The following is a 20352-nucleotide window of genomic DNA, read 5'->3' as shown; positions in this document are numbered from 1 at the left end:
GTTTCGTCGGGGAAGAGGTGGGGAAATCGAGGTTGGGGTTAGGCAGGTGGAGAAGCAGGGGGTATATTTCTGGCACAGCGACCAGCAAAGCCTCCAGGGTGGGAAAGTTTGGGTTGTGTTAGAGAAAGTGGTCTTGTGATAGGGCGAGGAATGATGAGGCTGAGGAGGGGGCTGAAAATCTGCTGTGTGACCTTGCCCCCAAGGCGTGTCACTGGAGCTAGGGTCTTGTTTTGAAAGGGGCTTTTCAGCAGAGAACTCTGAACACTTAGCAGTCCTGGGTCTGGCTGCCAGCTGGCTTGACTTGCTGTGTGAGCCTTGGGCAGACTCTCTTCCCTCTCTGAACCAAATCTGTGTGGCATTCCCTTAGTTGAGACATGTCCAGCATGGCCACTGAGAGTGGGGTGAGGGGGCCTGGGGGGGCTGGGCTGGGGGAGGGGACTCCGGGGGGCCTGGGGCGGGGGCTGGCCAGGAACCACCGGTCTCCTTGTGCCCTCCCCGCCACCTGCCTCCAAACACCTTTGCTTCCTTCTCTCGCTCTCTTTTTTTTCCGCCTTTCTCGCTTCAAAGGTGTTTTGCCTAAATGGGTTTGTGTTAAGATATTAGGTCGATCACTCAGCAAATTTCCCTCTGCTCAGAGCTGAGCGCCATGAATAATGCAGCTCAGAACATCCTGCGCTGCCCAGCAGCCTCCCGGGGAGGGGACAGCAGCCCTCAGCTCAGGTGCTCTGAGCCCCATGGCTGCCCTGGCTGGTCCCCCACAACCTGCCGCCTCTCCCTCCCCAAAATATCCCCGCTGGGGCCGGGCCTGTCCATAGGTGACCACTTTCCTCCTCACGACACCCCTGCCCTGTCTGGGATGGGGGGACAATGCTGTCTCACTTTACAGATGTGAGATGGGGGTTCAGAGAGGTTGGGTGACTTGGCTTTTATCATGTAGGTGATTAGATGGGATGTGGGCCCCATCTGTGCCCAGACTCAGCCTCCTGTGTCACAGCAGGCCAGCCTCTGATGCCTGTGTCCCTAGTACCTGCAGGTCCAGTCTGGTTCTCCACAGGTGCAGGGTGGGTGAGTGGATGGCCTGTTTTCTGAGGGAAGATGAGGGCTTTGCCCAGTGGGACCACTGAGGCAGTTTGGTAAATAGTTGTTGGATGACAGAGGTGTGGTCCCCCTCTGTCCAGTCACTACCCCACCCCTGTTAGCACTCCCTAGCCAGGGCCCCCCACCCCACACAGGTAGCAAAGGCCAAAGGTGAGGTGTTGATGGTGCTAAGGTGTGGCCCGGGCTGGCTGGCGGCTCCAAGGAGGTAGGGACACCTAACTTGGGTGCCTGGCTCTGTGGCTATGTGTAGGGTGACTGTGGGAGGTGGTATGTGGTGAGTGTGACTGTGTGAAGCTGTGTTGTTACTGCATGAGCTTGTGCGGCTGTGGGATTGTGGGAGGTGTGACTGTGTGGCCATGTGCATGTCCTTGTGGCTGTGAGTCTGAGTATGAGGTTGTCGCCAGATTCCGTCCCCACGATGGGGTAGGGCTGTGTGTCTCTGAGGGCTTGGGACTATGAGATTATGTGAGGTTGTAGTGATGTGTGGTATGTGATTTTGTGAGGGTGTGTGTGTTGGGGGCACTGGGAGTGATGCTAGGGCGGGGTGTGCTGAGAATGTTCAGGAAAGAAAGTATGTGTGTCCTGCCTTGGACAGTCCCTGGGCCTCTAGGCTAAGGCCCCAGGTTCTGCCCAGGACCCTGTCCCTGGGGACAGTTCCTGGTTTCTCCTGTTGTCCCTGGTCCCTTGAGCATGTCTCACCAGCCCTGGGTCCTGACCTGAGCTGGGTGATAAGGTCTCTGTCCTCCAAGCTCCTGCCCCACCCCCTCTACTTCAGCAGCCCCCACCCCAACTAGGACTTGCTTACTGCCCAGAGACCTTGCTCTGGGAGGCAGACTCAGGCCTTCACAGACACCATCGCATGTGACCCTCATTCCAACCTCACCAGGTAGTTTCTTTAAGTCCATCCCCATTTTTCAAATGGGAAACCTGATGCTCAGAGAGGCTAAGTAACTTGTCCAAAGTCACTCAGCCAGGAAGCAGTGGAGTGAGCATCCTCCCCTCTTGTCTCAAACTGGAGGGGAGGAGGAAGCTGAAAGCAGGTGCATGCTTTGCACAAACCTTTGATGGGAGATATTTATAGGTGGGAAACGGGGTGACTGTCTTCCCCTCATTGTCCCTTAGTACCTGGGTCTTTCTGGCTCCAGTCAAATCTCTTGTAGTGGGCCCACTGCCTCCTGAGGGCTGGAGTCACCCTGCTCTCATGCCCTTCTCTGCTGGCCCAGCTGTCTTTGGCCAGGCCCTTGGGGCCCCGCCGATTTGCACAGCTATCTTATACTTTTCCACTGGTTCTTCTGCATGCATGTTTCCTGAGCACTTACAGCAGGGAATTTGCATCTAGGTGGAGAAGTAAGCTCCCAACAGAAGGCAGGGCTGACAGAGAGGTCCTGAAGTGCAGGTGTCCAGCCCAATGTGTGCTCAGACCCTGCAAGCCAGTCCTACAGGGCAGGCACTGTGCATAGATTTTGCAGCCCACAGCCTGGCACAAAGTGGTTGCCCACTGTCTGTGTATACAGACTTCTGGACACTCAGTGTGACCAGGTGGTGGCTCAGAAGGGAAGTCACAGTGGGCTGAGGGGGTCTGGTAGGTCCCCAGAGGAGATGGGAAGCTTTGAGTATTTGGTCACCTTGGATTCCTACAGAGCCTCTGACCCCGTGCTCATGCCAGCAGCTCCTGCCTTGCTGGTCCTCCCAACCCTGTCAGTCGGGCACTCAGTGGCTCATTCATCCAGCAAGTGTGGGTCATGGCCTGTTCTGAGCTGGTGAGCCTGTGTGCTGGGCCCCTTGAGGCCCAGAGTGGAGAGACAGACACCGAGGAGATAAGCGGGCCTCCGTGAGGGAAGGACTGCGATGGGGGGCCAGAGGGTCACTCTTGGCGGAGGGAGCAGCCTCTGAGAAGGCCTGCTGGGGCAGCAGATGTGGTCAGATGGTGGGTTTTTGTAGGGACCAGAGTGAGGCTGGACGTTGCAGACCTGAGGGAGAGATGTGGGCCTTGGGTGTTTCACACACACATACACACACACACAGAGGTGGGGAGCCACCAAGGGTGGCAGGCAGGGAGTCATATGTCAGATGATCTGTGCTTTAGAAATAGGCTGCAGTGGACACTGGATGGTGGGGAGAAGAACCAGTAGTGGGAGCAGGAAGGGGGATGGTGGCCGTGAACCAGGCCTGAGCCGACCCCTGGAGAGCCCTGAGCCCTCCGTGGAGTCCCAGACCCAGCTGAATCCAGAGCTGGCTGGAGTGGGGCCCCCCTCACTGTCCCCTCATCCCCGCTCACCCTGAACAGCCGCAGGTTAGGGGATGTTCACTCAGGGCCTGGACGTCTTCCCGACCTCAGACACCCTTCCAGCCACAGCTTGGCTGCCTGGAATCCACCACACAGCTCCGTTTATTTAGACAAGGACCTCGTTCCTGGCTGAAAACAAAGGTAGCACCGTGTTCATCCCTTACCCCTCTGAGTAGCTCCCTTTCCTGAGAGCCTGGTTTTCAGAGTGGGAAGGAAAGAAGGAGGGACAGGGAGAGAAAGAACTGTGTGTGTGTGTGTATGTGTGTGTCTGTGTGTGTGTGTTTGTCTTCGTGTGACCACAGGGGGCCAACTCATGCCTTCCCCCACCCCTCTCTCTGCCGGGAGCCTGGGGGATGCTCTCAGGTTGTGTAACAACCCCCACTTTCTCTTCTGTTTTGCAGTTTGCTGCCTTCATATTTTGCGATAATGTAGATTTTTCCACTTGATTTCCTGGATTTGTCTTTCATTGTCTTTCTCTCTTTTTAGAGTTAAAAGGACCAAAAAAAAAAAAAAAAAAAAAAAAGAAAAAGAAAGAAAGAAGAGGGGAAGAGGAGCCAGGTCTTGCTGGACCCCCTGCAGCTGCTGCTGGGCTGGGGGAGGGCAGGCCTCGCTGCGCCCCCTGCACTGTGCAGCTGCAGGGAAATTGCTCCACGCTCTGGAGGAGGAGTTTTCTCCTTCCAAGTCTGGAGCCCAGAGCCCGGGGTGCTTCTTGGGCAGAGGTAGCAGCCTGGGTTGCAGAATGCGATCCCAGGGCCCTGGGTACTGGAGCAAGAGGGGGTTGGCGCTGAGTCCCCAGGAGCTGTGGATGTGGTGCCCTATCTGGTCACCTCTCTGCCCCACTGCCTGGGGGCTGGCTGCTTAGCTGCTTCCTGGGAGGGGCCTAAGCCTTGCCCCAGGGGCTGGCGAGAGTGGATGTCCTGGTGAGGGAGAGAATGAAGGAACAGGGGGTAAGAGGATTCCTGAGCCTGGAGGATATGGCTGAGGGCTTTGGGGAGGAACAGGAGAGCCTGGGTCCCCCGACTGTCCCCACCTGGGGTCTGCCTGGGTGAAAGCAGGCTGCCCTGGGGTGGGGGTGGGGCTTTTCTTTCAGCCTTCCCTGAACCACCAGGGTAGGCACAGCCCATGAGTTGGGGTGTCATGAAGACAGGGGATCCGGGGGCTGCTTGGAGCGAGGGGAGAGGATTTATTTAGATCGATGGAATGGAGAGAGCCATCCCGTGGGGTTTAAGGAGGTGCCAGGGGGAAGAAGAAGCTGAGCACAGGTGTAGTGATTGCACTGTGTGTAAACCCAAGTCCCCCGGGGCATCAGGGAGACACCTCAGGCGGAAAACTGGGCTGACCGACTCCCTGGCCTGTCCCTTAGTGCCTGTAGGTCTCCGTGGCCCAGCCTCAAACAAGCTCCCTGGATTGTCTGTGCTGATGGAGGGAGGTGGAAGTGGACAATCCCAGGCAGTGGAGGACAGAAAAACGAGGTCATTTTGGCAGTGATCTGTCATTTGAGGGTGGGATTTATAAGTCCAAAGTATTTTCAATTCCTGGCTTTCAGGCAAGGCAGCAGCCCCCAGAGCAAAGTCAGAACAGAGTTCAAATCTGCCTCTGTGCTTCAGCTGTATGGCCAGGCTGCAGCCTCCCTGTCCCCTAGGATGAAGCTGGGTGGAGTGCGGGGCTGCAGTCCCCAGCCTCCCTCCATCGCATCGCTCTGCTCGCTTCCTCCTCTGCCCTGCCTCCCAGGTGTTTTCAGACCTCCACCCTGCAGTGTAAGCTGTATGGTCAGAGGCTCTGCCCTCCTCACAGCTGCATCCCAGCATCTAAACGGTGCCAGGCACATAGTAGGTGCTCAGCAAACATTTGTTGACTCAGTGAAGGAAAGGCAGTTGGTAGCATGTTGGGCAGGGAGTGTCATGGGACGCGTGGTGTCTGGGGAAGCATGCAGTGGGCCTGGCACCCAGCAGGCCTTCCCTGCCACCCGTGTGGCCAGCAGTGCTGTCTCCTTGTGCCCCTCCTGGGCTGGTCGCTCTCTCTTCCGATCTTGCTTCCCAACTAGACTGAGCTCCCAAGGAAGGGGTTTTATTTGCTATTGTTTCTTAAGGACTGAATATGCCAGAAACTGAGCAGGGCACTTCTCGAATGAGTGAATGAATGAATGAACACTCAGAGCTGGCCCTGCCCTTGGGGAGTGCAGCTGGAGGCAGACACGGGCACTAACACATCGGCTGGACCTGGAGAACAATGGGAAAGGTCACAAGACCACACAGGGAAAGGGCGCAAAGACCACAAAATACAACAGGAAACCCATATCAAGTTTCGCTAGTGGAGTCTCCTTATCACGTTCAAGTCAGGGCAGCTGCCTGGAGCCTGGGGGCGGTGCAGAGTTCCAGCGGTCAGGGGAGGCCTGGCCAGGAAAGAGCCTGTCCTCAGGCGAAGGTAAGATTTCAGGAGCCAGATTGGGGAGGGGGTGGGCAGCCCCATGTGGGGCTGGGCACTCACTGCAGGGTCCCAGTGAGGGTGGGGGTGGGAATTAGGGAGCTGGGAGAGGTGGGTGGGCTGGTGGGGCCCAGGGGGGTACAGGGATGTTCCAGCACTCACTGCAGGGGTTAGACTTGGGGTCTTCCCAGAGGTGGCGGGGAGCTGCAGGAGATGGGGGTTAACGGAGACCCAGTGACTGGGGTCTCCCCTTTCTCTGCCTGAGAGAGGCTGTGGACACAGACTTGGTTACAGCCCCACTTACTGCCTGTGTGACCTCTGTCAGGCTACTTAGCACCTCTGAGCCTGTTTCCTCATCTGTGAAATGCCTGCCCCAGGGCATGTGAGGATTTATTGAGTGCCCGGCATGCAATGGGTGCTCAGTGAATGCTGGTCCCTCTCCAGTCCTCCCCAGTCCTCTCTAGCTGCGCCAAGGGGCGAGGAGGGCTGTTGAGGCAGATACTGTGCCACTTACTACTGGAAGCTGGTGTCACCCCAGGAGAGCCAGCCCCTTAGTCCCTGGGCTGAAGCCCCCTGAGCAGCCAAGCTGACAATTGGGCAGTGATGCCAGGGGGCCCCATGGGCACTTGGTTTCTCTCTGTGGGGCCCGTGACACCGGTGGGTACTTACTCCGGGGCAGATCCTGTGCCCAGACAAGCTCATGGGCCCCATGTGTTCCCTGACTCCACTTCCCAACCTGTTCCCATTCCCCACGTGGCCTGTCATGACACATTGGGCTGGCTGGTAGGTAGCCACAAGGAGCCGGATGGCCTGCATTCGAACCCCTGCTCTGTCCCCGACTATCTGTGTGACCTTGGGGAAGCCACTTAACTTCTTTGTGCCTCAGCATCCTTTTTTTAAATTTAATTTTATTTTTTGTAGGGGAGATAATTAGGTATGTATGTATGTATGTATGTATGTATGTATGTATGTATGTATTTATATGGAGGTACTAGGGACTGAACCCAGGACCTCATGCATGTTAAGTATGTGCTTTGCCACTGAGCTATACCCTGCCGCTACTTCCACCACAGCATCTCCATCAATGGAATTGTCAGCTTGGCTGCTCAGGGGGCCTCAGCCCAGGGACTAAGGGGCTGGCTCTCCTGGGGTGACACTGTGCTGATAATACTAACCTCAGATGAGTGAATCCATGTAAAATGTTCAGAATAATATGCAATCTGCATTAGACACTCTATGAACGTTCACTAGTAATTGAGCTTGGCAAAAGCCCCCAAACTCCCCTCCAGTCCCCTGACCCTTGTGGTTGTAAGAATATCCCACCCTGCTTAGACCAGCGCTCATTTCTGAGGATCTTGTGACTCACTCACATTCTAGCTGACAGAGCTGTGGTCACCTAACTCTCCTTTCACCAGCAAAACGAAGCATTTAAGATGTACCCTGGGGTGTCAGGTAGGACCATACCGTGCAACTTCTTCAGGGAGCATCAGCCAGAAATATGACTTAACCTAAGCGTTTCTCCCTATTCAGAGCAATTAACTCCCATCCCCTGCCTCCCTCTTCTCTGGCCCCCTGGTCCCCTCCTCCCTTCTGGAGCCAGGTGGCTCATCCTTATCCTGTCCAGCCTTCTCCTTTTGTCCATCTGTTTCCCCAGATTGCGAGAGAAACGTCACAATTGGCCCACTTTCTAACTGGAAAGAAACCATATGGAGGGTTTAGCTGGGAGCTGAGCGTCTGCCCGGCCACTGTTAGGGCCGGGCCAGCGCTGTGGGCAGCAGACTGGCTCCCTCTGGCTCTCTATGTGATCCGGGACTGGAGGTGCCCAGTCCTGCCCCCATACTCTCTCTTATTTTCTCCTTCTCTCCCTTCTCCAGGAGCTCCTGGTAGCCATGCTCTCCTCTGGGGCTTGGGACGTCTTTGGGTGTCTTAGGAGGACTTGAGGGGCTTGGCTTACCTGAAAGTAGCAGAAAGTAAGGGAGGTGCTGGTCAGGGTGGGTCAGAGGCCTGTGGATGTTACAGAGAACCAGGGGTTCTACTTCCTGGTGGTGTGAGATTGTGTGTGTCATGTGGCCCCACGCCTGGCAGGCGCCTGGCATGGAGCAGCCCTCTTTCTAGTGCGAGAAACTTGCCGTGCGTGCTGCTGTTACCAAGAACCTGTTAATGAGCACAGGGCCTGGGGACTAGAGCCCTCAGAGGTGTGTGTGGATGTGGGGGTTGGAGGCACTAATGACCCAGGGTGGACAATTTGCTGTCATTCTCAGATTTACTCCTCCAAAAACCATATGAAGTGGTTACATTGAAAATAAACAGTGTTTACTAAGCACTTGCTATGTGCCAGATATTATTGTATTTATATGCATGAAGTCACTTAGCTTTATAACAACCCTATGAAATAGGTAGTATTGTTATCTTCACTTTATAGATGTTGTACCTGAGGCAGAGAGAGGTTCAGTAATCAGCCTGAGATCACATAGCATTAAGTAGCATGGCTGAAATTTGAACCCAGACAGTCTAGCTCCTAGCTATGATGCTCTGTTGCCTCTTGCTAGCAACCTGTTTGTACATATGGGGAGACTGAGGCACAGAGAACTTAAGTGGCATGTCCAGGGTCATATAGCTCATGACTAGCAAAGCTAAAATTTGCACTGTGGCTGTTCTGACTTCACAGTTCATGTTCAGAGATCAGCACCTGGGAGCTAAGCATCAGGCTAGGGGAACGTGGGACCCCCCCGGAGTGTGGTTGGGGGAGAGACCCTGTCTGCCCCAGGCTGACTGGTACCCTTCTGCAGGGGGTGTGTGCATCGCCCAGTCAGTCAAGATACCACGGGAACCGAAGCCTGGGGAGTTTGACAAGATCATCCGGCGCCTCCTGGAGACCTCGAATGCCAGGGCGATCATCATCTTTGCCAATGAGGACGACATCAGGTGAGGGCAGAAGGCAGTGGGGTGGGGGCTGGGAGCTAGGGATCCCTGCGGGAGACCTTCCTAGACAAGCCTGACCCACCTTGGAGTCCAGAGAGATGGGGTGGGCCAGTGAGTGTGTGGGCTGGAGACCCCTCAGGCTGGGACACAGGCTACTGTTAATGGGGCCCCCTTTCTTTCCCCCTCCCTGTTTCCTGCATCCATTCTACCAACTGGGGGTGGTAAACAGGTACTTTAATGGGGGGACTAAGGCTGTGGGCTTGGGGCATCTAGGTTCTACTCCTCCTGTTAGCTGTGTGACCTCAGGCAAGTTTCTCAACCTCTCTGGGCCTTTTGTCTGTTTTTAAAAAAAACGAGTTAAGGATGCCTGCTACATAGTGTTGTTTGAGTCCTGAATGCAGGAGTGTGCATAAAGGGCTTAGAGCAGAGGCTGACATGGGGTGGTCTGGCTATCCCTCAGCCACTCCTTCCTTTCTTTGGTGAGCTCAGAGTAGTGGGAAGAGGCCTGGGCTGTGGTTATAGTTCTAGTCTGGCTTGGGGCCACACTCACTGTTGGCAGTATCGCTCCTCCCTGGGCCTCAGTCTTCGCATCTGCAGAATTGGGGCAGGTGGCCTCTGGGTGCCAGAACCATGCAGAGCAGAAACCCTGGACCAGCCCACCTCTCAGCACATCTGCCCCTGGGTCATGAGTTGCAGGTCAGACACTCACATACCCTTAAAAGGTGGCCTCTGAACACCCCTCCTAACCCACTTGCCTTCTTTCTGCCTTTTCTCTGCTACCACCTCTCTGGGACTGAAAATGGACCTGCCTCTCATTCCCCAATCTGAGAGGAGACACAGGCCCTGCTTAGAGTCTGGTAGGGGAGGCACACCCTGCATTTGCAGAGGAGGGTGAGATAGTAGATATGGTCCTCCCCAGCCTCCTCCCTCCCATAGCTGGCCTGGGCTGTCAGAGCCCGCTGTGCCCTCCGGCCTCCCCTGCCTACCTGCCCATCCCAGCCTGGCCAGTCTGCCCTGCCCCTACTCGGCTCCCACCCCACTGCTAACCAGCATCCACTCTGGGTCCCTTTCTTTCCAACACTATTTCCCACTTGTAAAGACCCCATCCTAGACTCCTGAGTTGCAGCAAAACAGATGTCCCCCCAGGAGACATTGTCAGGTCCCTACAGGGATGGAGGGCAAGGTTCCGGAAGATCACTAAGGCCTCAAAAGCTAAAAGGACCAGCTCTAATAAGTATTTCTCAGGCAGCAAAAGACCAGGCAGTGGGAGTCCTCAGGGTCCATCTGATACCTCCAAGCTGAAAACAGAGGCTGCTCCCAACCCCCTCAAAGCTTTCAGGTCCTCTAAATTCTGGCTCTGGATGGTCCTGTGGCCACAGGTCAGCCAGCCACTTGGGGGTGGAGGGACTCCTCTGAGTTTTTTTTTTCCCTCCAATCACCAGTCCCTGTACTCCTGCCCCCACTCCCACCCCAAAGGCCAGCCCTCCTCAGGTCCCACCCCACCCACTCCAGCCCCCTGCGCAGCTCAGGTGGACCCACATACTGGGAGGGAAGGCGGAAGGCTCTGGGCCACAAATCCCAGAGAAGAGGCATCTTGGGGGGGAAGGGGGAAAGGCCTTAGACTGGCTCTCTGAGCAGCTTTCGGGTATGTGTGTTGGTGGAGGGGGTGGGGCGCATTTCTGGAAATCCACATGCATTTTCAGAAGCAAACAGAAGTAAAAATAAACCCAGGTGACTTTGCAGAGATGGAGGCTTGGGATCTCTGGTCATCTCTGGCTGGCCGGATGCAGGCGGGTATTAATAGGGCTGTGGTGTGGGTTCTGAGAGCATCCTCACCTCCAATTAATGTGCCCTGCGGGGGCTGCAGCAGGTTTGGGGGCCTGGCAATGTCGTGAATCAGGAGATGATGGAGGAGGGGAGGTGTGGGCTCTTGGGCCTGGAAACCTGTTTTTCCCTGGCAGCCGCAGGCTGTCCTGCCCTAGCTGGCCACCTCCTGCACAGGCCCAGCATCCTCCACCCAACCCCTGGAGTCTGTGTCCTGGCCTTGTCCACGGGAGGGGCCTGGCCAGTTTCTAGTCTCCTGGCCTCTTAGGTGCTGTGGGATCTTGAGCAAGTTGTTTGCTTCCTCTCGGCTCCAGTCTCTCCCCGTGGAGGGAGCTGCGCTGGGAGAAGTCTGCCCAGTCCTTCCTGTCTTTCTCCTCCTAGAAGATGTGTTTGAGGGGCCACTTAGCTCATGCATCCTGTAAGCACTGACTGAGCGCTGCATGTGGGCTCAGCCCTGTGCTGGGCTCCAGGACCCCTGACTTGATTAGGACCACTGTCACTATAGGCCTGGGAAAGGGGGAGCACCTGGCTGCCCGCTCCTTTTCATCCATCCAGGATGATGTGGGGAGCAGGTCTTTGAAGGACCTGGACTTTTGGCACAGAAGGAGGTGGGATGAAGAGGTGGAGGGTGTAGAGGTGTGTGTGTGTGTGTGTGTGTGTGTGTGTGTTGTGTATGTGAGACAGTGGATATAAATATGGATATAAAAATAAAAACTAGGGACCAAGGTGGCATGAACCTTAGAGGACAGGACCTGGGCAGATGTAGTTCCAGGGGTCTGAGTCAGACACAGGGCAGATCCAAACCTAGGGAAACAGGTGTGGTGTTTGCAGGGACAGATTTGGTCCTAGGGGACAGGAGTGGGTCTGGGGAGCACACTGCGCCTGTAGGCAGGGGTGGGCCCAGGGGACAGGCAGGGGATAGGGGTGCAGGGAGGGGTGAGAGGGGTGCAGGGAGGGGTGAGAGGGGTAGCTGTGGGCCTATGGGCCAGGGCACCAGGGGACCATGGGCCTGGGGTACTGGCATGGGTGCTGGGGCAACTCTGAGCCCGGGACTCACATGGATGAGGAGTGAGGGGTCCAGGTGTGGGCTGTAAGGGAGACAGGTGTGACCGGTGGTGGGGGCAGTTTTGTGGGCGGACACGGCTGGGCTGGGCTGGTGTGTGTTCCCACAGGCGTGTGCTGGAGGCTGCACGGAAGGCCAACCAGACAGGCCACTTCTTCTGGATGGGCTCGGACAGCTGGGGCTCCAAGATCGCACCTGTGCTGCACCTGGAGGAGGTGGCTGAGGGGGCTGTGACCATCCTCCCCAAGAGGATGTCCGTGCGAGGTAGGCCCAGCAGCTTTGGTGGTGCGCCCGCTGCTCTTACCTGACACCATCCACCACTGCTGTCAGTGTCACCCCCGACTGTCCCCCGACTCCCTGCCTCTCCTGCTCCTCATCTTCCTGCATCCTGTCTTTCCTCTTCCTTGGCTCATAGCTTCTTTGTGCTCAGGTTCTGGGCTGGGAGGCCTTTCTGGCCACATTCTACCCAGCAGGATTCCAATCGAGATTTAGGACCTTTCTTCCTCCCTTTCCAGATATTTCTGCCCTGTGCTGGGGGACAGGGGCCTCCCTGCAGAGCCTGCCTGGGTCTGGCGAGTCCTAGATGTTGAGGAGTCGGCCCTGCCCTGCCTGGCATCCTTTCCTCCTGGGGCTGAACCCACAGTCACCCTGGGCAGGAACAGATTGCTCTGGCTGGAACCTCTCTGTGAGTGAGGCATGAAGTTCCCATTAACGGCCCGATTTGGCAGGGACCTCACTGTCCTCACCATGGGGGAGGCAGGTTCCCAGGGCCTTCTCCTCCACTCTTGCTTCAGTACAGTCCAGCATTGGTGGAGCTGGAAAGGCCTGCAGGCGTCTGCCTCCACCAAACTTTCCAGGATACCGAGTTCTGGGCAGGAGAGGGACATGCGTAAGGTCACACAGCAGTGTCCTCTGTTTACCCGAGGCAGAGGGAACACAGGCAGCAGAAGTTTCCACACTACCCACTCAGCCTTAAGCCATAATAAACATAAAGTAACAATAACTATGGCTATTGGTACCCAGAAATGCCAGGCCCCTTGCAGACATCTCATTTAGTCTTCCCCGCAACCCCACAAGAAGCTTCCATCCACATGCAGCAGATGAACACACTAAGGCTCAGAGAGATGATGTGGCATGTAGTGGCAGAAAGTGACACAAAGTGGCTATTACGTGGCCGGGCGCCGAGACTTGCCTGGCAAGTCTCTTTTCTCTCTGGGACATTAGAGCAGCCTTTAGAGCCATAGTTCTCATCTGTGGGTGCTTTTGACCCTCAAGGATCAAGTGGCAATGTCTGGAGACATTTTGGTTGTCACAGTTGGGGAATGATGCTTCTGGTATCTCGTGGGTAGAGGCCAGGGGTGCTGCTGAACATCCTGTGATGCACAGGATGCCCCTTGCCCCAGCAAAGAATGATCAGGCCCAGTGTCAGCAGTGTCAAGGTTGACACTCGACTTTAGGCCAGTCCCCCACCAGTGCCAGCACCTCCCTTACAGCTCCGACAGGTGGTCACTGAGCCTCCACTGGACCCTGCCGTAGACAGGAAGCTCACTGATTGGTGTGGCCCCATTGAACTTTCAGGCCGTCAGGCCCATCCCCAGCAGCTCAGTCAACTGTGCACCTTTCACAGAACAGTCATGATGCAGAGGGGCCCTGAGAGGAGACAGAAGGCGTGATTCACCACCAGCCTGCCCACCTAGGGCAGGTGTTTCTGGGCTTAGAGCAGAGTTGCTTAGTTCCTTGGAGCATTTGAAGGAGGAGGCTGCCTCTGTCAGTGATGGGGAGGTTCTGGACTTGAACGGAGAAGATCCGGGTCCCCATCTTGTTGTGTGACCTGGATCACTCCCTGCACTCTCTGGTCCGATCTCTTCAGAACCAGAGAGCTCAGGTGCTCCCAGGCTTGGGCGCCCCTGCCCCTGACTAGCCTCTCTGCTCTACTCTCAGGACGCCCAGGTGGCTCCTCAAAGACGCCCCATATTATCATTTTGGTGGTTAAAAAGCAGGAGAAATATCCTTTTCCTGTGCTTCACTTCCATAAAGGCAGCAGTTGTGAGATTACACATGCTCCCCCTGGAACTTAATACAGGTCTTTTCTCTATGAAGGAAATGAAATGCTCCACGTTTAATTTTGTCCAGCTGGTCCCGGGATCAGAGAATGCCTTCTTCCCTCAGCCCTGCCTCTGCCTGGGCCCTGTAAGGCTGCGGGAAGCAGAGGGAAGGGCTGGGAGTGGGCGGGGAAGGGAGGCCGAGGTCCTGACATCCTGGTTCCCTATCAGGCTTCGACCGCTACTTCTCCAGCCGCACGCTGGATAACAACCGGCGCAACATCTGGTTTGCTGAGTTCTGGGAAGACAACTTTCATTGCAAGCTGAGCCGCCACGCACTCAAGAAGGGCAGCCACGTCAAAAAGTGCACCAGTGAGCATGAGCACGGGGCGGGGCCTGGGGCTGAGCCTCAGGGGGCGGGGCCAGGATGGGCCCTGAAGGGGTGGGACTGTGTGTGTGGGGGGAGTCTGAGAACCCTGGGTAGAGGGGGTCTATGGGACATTATTGCAGGAGCCGGACTGTCCAGGGGCCTAGGCGGTGGCACCTGGGTGTGGAATTGGGGGCCCAAAGGGGCAGGGCCAGGGCTGAATCGTGGTCTGACACCAGGGCCTTGCCTGTGGGTGGGCTTAGGGTGATGCTGCTGAGTGGGGGAAGGGGCTCCTGGGTCTGGCAGAGGCTTCCTTCTGCCTGTGGCCGCCTTGGGCTTCATCTGGATGTCCCTCAGGGAAGTGACCCCAGCCGCTCTGTGGTTTATGATGTTCACCAGTCTGAGCACTTTACAGACACCATTTCTAACCACTTGGGATTCCCTCAGTCACTCAACAGACACCAGTTTGATTCTCAGTGCCTGGCCCTTGTTCTAAGCACCGTGGATATAGCAATGAATGAAAGAATCAAAAATCTCTTGGAGTTTTTATCCTAATAGGGGGGACAGACAATAAACAAGATAAATAAGTAAACTATGGATTATATCAGAAGGAAAATGTGCAGTCAAAACAAACAAAATCTATAAGAGAGGATGGCCTCTAGGAAAGGTGACATTTGAGCAGAGTCCTGAAAAGAACAGGGAATGAGCCACGGGAAGATGGGACAATGGGTCTGTTTTACAGGCTGGAAAACGGAGGCTCAGGGAAGGTAAGAAAAAGGACCTGAGTTCCCACAGATGGAAGGTGGTAGAGCAGGATTTGGACCCAGCTCTGAGCTCTAGGCCCTCAGCCCCCCATAGTAGCCATCTTGGTGTGTTCACCTTTGATACATGTGGGTGTGAGTCCTTGTGTGCTTGTGGTGTGGTGGCTCTGCAGCAGGACCTGGCCTCAGGGACATTGAGAGGGCCCTGGGTACCCCTCAGCCTGAGCGGTGCCCATGCAAGGATGGTGCATTCCCTCTTATATCCTCCTGGACTGGTTGGTGCAGCTCGGGCAGAGGCCTTGATGAGCAAGGGGTCACTGAACTGGCTGCAGGGACGTGTTGCAGGGAAGATGCTGGCCTCCCATTCTTCCAGACTTGGGCTGCTAAATTACCCAACTGCATGTCTCAGGAGAGCGGCAGATACTGGCAGTGGGAGATTGGGCTGGTGTGTCTTGAGGTGGCAAGAAGTGGGTGGGTACCCAAATGGTTACTTCCTAACTGTGTGACCTCGGGCAGATCATTTCACCTCTGGAGGCCTCAGTTTCCTCATCTGTAAAATAGGAATCATACTGCCCACTCCCATTCCCCCAGGGCCCCATCCCCAGCAGAGCTGCCTCTCTCACGGTTTCCCAGAGGAGGCGTGGAGGTGTTCTGCAGGAAGCACTCGTAGATGGCCCATGCATTGCCCCACACCTGAGCGAGACAGGAGTCACTGAGCTGGATGTCTCTGCAGCTGTCAAGGCCTGTGGGAGGGAATGCCCTCCTCCCTCCTCCTCTCCTGGCCCCCTCCCTGGGAGCCCACGGAGCAGGGCTTGGGAATTAAAGCTGTAAACAAGGCAGATGTGGCATCCGTCTTTCTGACAGCACTGCCAGCCAGGTGACGGCTGAGCGGAGGAAGGCCTGGTTTACGAGGAGGTAGGAGAAATTTACTGCCTGCTGCTCCCGGGGCTGGGAGCTCTGAGAGTGAGGATAGCAGCATGGCAGCTGGGGATGTGTGGGGAGATGCCGATCACCCAGCCTGTGCTAACAGTAATAACAACAATAATAATAACAGCTGATATTTATATAGCATTTATTACTTGTCAAGCTCTGTTCTAGTGCTTTGCATTTAATCTTCATAGCAACTCATTTTATAGATGAGGAAACTGAGGCACAGAGAGGTTAAAGACTTGCCTAAGGTCATACAGGTAGTACATAGCAGAGTTGGGATTTGAACTCTGGCCATCTGGCTCCAGGGATGTCTTAATCCTGGGGCCCTCCTGCTATTCCTGCTTGGCTTAGAAGGCTCTTCCCACCTCCACATTCCTAAAGGAATATAAGGAGTTCCCCTAGGGAAAGGAAGGAAGACCAACATTTGAGATTACCTATGTGCCAGGCCATGCCACTCATTAGAGGATCTCACATTTGCTTAAACCACAAGCCATATGGTGGCCAGAGGGATCCTGAGCCTTTCCCCTCAATGCTGGTTCTTACTTATTCAACTGCATTTACTAAGAAGCTGTCTGTGTGCCCAGCCCTGTGCTATGCTCTGTGAGGGGGATAGACCTGCCCTGGGAAGCTTCTCCTGCAGGTGGGAGACAATATGGCCTCACAGACGAGGCGGTATATGATGGCGTGGTCTCAGCAGTCAGAGCCGTGGGCCTCCAGAGAGCACCTGATTGTGAGACAGATCCAGGAGGCCTCTTGGAGAGAAACTGAGAGTGCTGGGAGACTATGGATGGTGCACTTTTAATTCAGGAGGTCAGAAGTCCTTACTGGGAAGGTGACTGGGAAAGAGTGTGCCAGGCAGAGGGCACAGCATGTGCAAAGGCCCTGAGGTCGGCTCAGGCCTGGCAGGTTTGGAGAGCAGTGAGGAGGCCCATGCAGTTGAAGCAGATAGAGCAACAGGTAGAAGCTAAGGTCAGTGAGTTGGGGTGGAGTGGCACAGATCGTGTGGGCCTTGCAGGCAGTTTGTAAGGATTTAGTCTTTTAATGCAGAATGAGACAAAGCTATTGCAGGGTTTAGAAAAGATTAATGTGATCAGATTTATGTTGTAATGGACTCACTCTGGCTGCTTCCTGAAGCGGAGATGGGGGCAAGGACAGAGCAGAAGACCAGTTAGGAGGCAGTGCTGTAGTCCAGGTGGGAAGTGATGAGACCCCGGAGCAGGTGGTGGCCATGGAGATGGTGAGAAATGTATACCTTCTGCAGAATTTGCTGATGGATTTGAGGTGAAACAAAGATGGCAGAAAATCAAGAATGAATCCAAGGTTCTTGGCTGTGCACTGAGATAGGAGGGTGGGAGGGTCAGGCCTAGCCATATGGAGAATCCTGGGAGAGGTGGGTGCAAAACCCAGGCTGGAGTTGGGCAGGAGGAAGATGTTGGAGAGAAATTGATGATGGTGAGTAGGGACAACTCTTCTGAGGTTTGCTCAGAAACGGAGAAAGAGGGATGCTAGCTAGAGGAGAAGTGGGGTCAATAGAAGGTTTTTATTTGTTTAAATGGGAGAAATTGGAGCATATTTCTCTGTTGACAGCAAAGATTCAGCAGAGGGAAAACCAGATGCTGCTGGAAGGGGAGGGAGCCTGGTTGGGTGATGGGGGAGAGGAGACATCCACGTGGCGGGCCAGCTGTGACTTCAGCCCCCAGAGCTGCCTCCCCTTCACCCCTGGCCGCAGTCTGACCCGGTCTGGGAGGGCTATGCCCAGGCTCCAGGGCTGAGGGGTGTAGGCCTCAGAACCAGTGCGGGGCAAGCTGTCCTGTGCAGGTGCCAAGCATGGCCTCTGCTACAGCGATCAACCTTCTCTAGTGGTCCCAGGAGCCCACCTCATTTCACAGACGAGGGGATGGGAGCTCAGAGATGCTAAGTAACTCAGCAGGCCAGTGAGAGGCTGAGCGGGGGCTTTCAAGCTGCTCCCATCTGACCCTGACACCCATGTCGTGTTTCTCAAACTGGGGTCTGTGGACATCTGGAGACACATTCTTGTGGTCAGTCTCTTAGAGATCCAGGAGTTCCATGACAATTCTTGAACTTTGCATTTTCATCAGCAAGTGGTCTTTACTAATTGCAAAGACAACTTCTCTGCTACTGTGATCATTTGCAGTTGGAAGTCACTGTCACCATCAGGACTTCAGCTTCTGATGATTGTATTTTCATCCTGGGGTCATATTCATCCTGGGGTCATCCTGGGACAGAGTTGTTTTCCTTCAAAAGGGGCCTGAGGCTGGCTCAGGGTTGGGGAACCCTGGGCTGTACCACTGCAGAGCTCCTGGAGCCAGAAAGACAGGAGCCCACCCTGCTGGGTGAGTCAATTCACCTTCCTGCCCCTGAGGTAGTGATCCCTTATCAGCCCCAGCCAGTAACCCACCAAGACCCCAGGGCTGGCAGCGTTCCCAGAGACGGGAGTTGGCAGAGAGCTGAGACCAAGTTTGGGGAAACAGACTTAGAGATGGCAGAGACCAGGCTGAGTTGTTTAGAGGTTCCCCAATTGAAAAGCAGATGACTTGATGGGTTGAAAATTCAAGGGGAAGGGCCGGCAGAAACGATGGTGGGGGGCTGAAGAAGGAGGGTGCGATTCTAGATGAGGAAGGGGAGCCTGCCATGTGACTCTGAGGGATGCCAGCAGGTCCTGGGGCAGCAGAGCCTGACCTCAGGAGCAGGACCTGTGTGTTCCAGGGAGGTGACGGGGAGAAGTTCTCAACCACAGGCAGAGTCAGGAAAGAGGGGGCATGGCCAGCAGGCGCAGGTGGCAGCTCCTCCCCCCATCTGTATATCAGGCCCCTTTCTGTGGGGTGGGCACCCCACTCATCTTGTGGGGGGCAAGGCTAACCAGCACGTGCCAGGCTGCAGACAGGATGGAGCAGTGGCCTAAGGCTGGATTGGAGGTCTCTGGGGGTGGGGCATTATGCCACGGAGGAGTGTTAGGGAGGAGAGGAAAGCTGAGGCTTATAGAGCGCTATGTACAAGGTATGATGCCGTGTGTTCTACGTCTGTGCCTCCTCGAATCGTCTCAGTGGCCTCTCAGTGGATACTATTTCCCTGGGTTTCCATCTGAGGGATATAGATTTTACTTCACCTGGGTCCTATAGCTGGTCTGTGGCAGAGCTGTGTACCAGATGGCTCTCCCTGCGGGGATCCAGGGACCCTCTTATACTACTCCCTGGGAGTTTGCCCAAGGGATGAAAATCAGTGTGTATGTTTGCATATTTGTATGTAAATGCAAGTTTAGATGTGTGTAGATGTGTGTTGTGCACAGACACCTGTGCCAGATTCCTTGTGTGGACCTGAACCTGCGAGTGCAGACCCCGCGAGGGCCTCACCAGCCCTGTCTCAGCCAGTGGAGTTAATTCCCGCCGGGGGGCAGCCTTCAGCCTAAGACTGGCAGGAGCTGGGGTATTTGTCCCCTCGGATGGGATGACCCTGAGTCGTACGCTATACAGTTTTCTGGAGTCCCCCACGAGCTTGGGCCCCACACCTGGCGTTACTGCTCTCCCTTCCCCATCTCACCTCCTTACCCCCTCCTAGTGTTTCCAGCCATCACTTCCCAGGTCAAACACTTGCACCCAAATCCTTGTCAGGACGTGCTCGTGGGGCTTCTCGGCCTGACAGTAAATCTGAGTGACCACATGCTTGTATGAGTGTCATGATGACTGTGTAGCTGTGTACATAGTGTGTGTTTATGTATGCACCTGTGTTCAGATATGTTGGAACATGCATACAGGTAGAGAGCTGTTTATACATGCACGCAGGCTTGTGGGTTGCTACTCTTTATGGTAGATGTGAAAATACATGTGTCTAAGTGGTTGACTTTGTGCACCTTGATGTCGGGGAGTGTATGTGTGCCTGTGTACGTGAGCACAGAACTCCAGAGGATGGTGGTGGGGCCGGGTGGGCTGTGGAGAGGTGAGGGGGGAGAGGAGGAGGAACTCTGATTATTTCAACCTTGAAAACTCATTTCAATTACAATTTACAACCTGCAGACAAAGGCTGCAGTCACCGTAGTAACCACAGCTACGGGGTTTTGATGGAGAAAATCCTCTCCCGGGTGGTTCCTCGCTCGGCTGGCTGTCACCCGTGGCAGAGCCAAGCGCATCTCGGGCTCGGTGTGCCCCGGGACACAATTAGGACATCCTCAAACTGTTGCTGCTGTCATCGCTGCCATAAGTCTGGAATTTATCTCCTCCAGGAGCTCTCAGAAGTGTGTCTCCTATCCTCCCAGAACTGCAGTTCCCCTGCCTGGGCCTGGGGGTCCCGCCCACTCATAGAGGGGATTTTTCTGACCCCCGCTTTCCTCCATGGCCACCTCTCTCCTGTAGCCCTGCAGACAGGCATCCTTAGCTCCTGGTTAGGCCTGGCCAGACAACTGGGGCAGGACCTGAGCCCCAGAGAAGGGGGAAGGAGGCAGGTCAGGGGCTGGATGGAGGGAGAAGAAGGGGAGGGACAGTTCAGGGTGGTAGAAACTCTTTTGGAACCAGAGAGATCCAGGTTCAAATCCTAGCTTTGGTGCTTACCAGGCAGGCCATTCCCCAGGTGTGTGTGAGTGCCTGCCAGGCGCCAGGACTCCTGCAAGACTGCATACATCA

At 55.4% G+C, this 20352-nt stretch overlaps 1 protein-coding gene across 1 annotated transcript in view; it reads left to right on the top strand.

Moving 5' to 3' along the window:
• Positions 1–20352, top strand: part of GRM4 (glutamate metabotropic receptor 4) — a 93313-nt gene that overhangs the window by 52549 nt on the left and 20412 nt on the right. Inside the window, exons 3-5 of the mRNA XM_010949063.3 lie at positions 8599–8734; positions 11728–11882; positions 13892–14032. Coding sequence (XP_010947365.2) covers positions 8599–8734; positions 11728–11882; positions 13892–14032 — 432 coding nt within the window. The remainder of the gene's footprint in view (positions 1–8598; positions 8735–11727; positions 11883–13891; positions 14033–20352) is intronic.

This window comes from Camelus bactrianus, chromosome 20 (genome assembly GCF_048773025.1).
Source record: "Camelus bactrianus isolate YW-2024 breed Bactrian camel chromosome 20, ASM4877302v1, whole genome shotgun sequence".
Taxonomy (NCBI): Eukaryota; Metazoa; Chordata; class Mammalia; order Artiodactyla; family Camelidae; genus Camelus; species Camelus bactrianus.
This window is presented reverse-complemented; position numbering and strand designations above follow the sequence as displayed.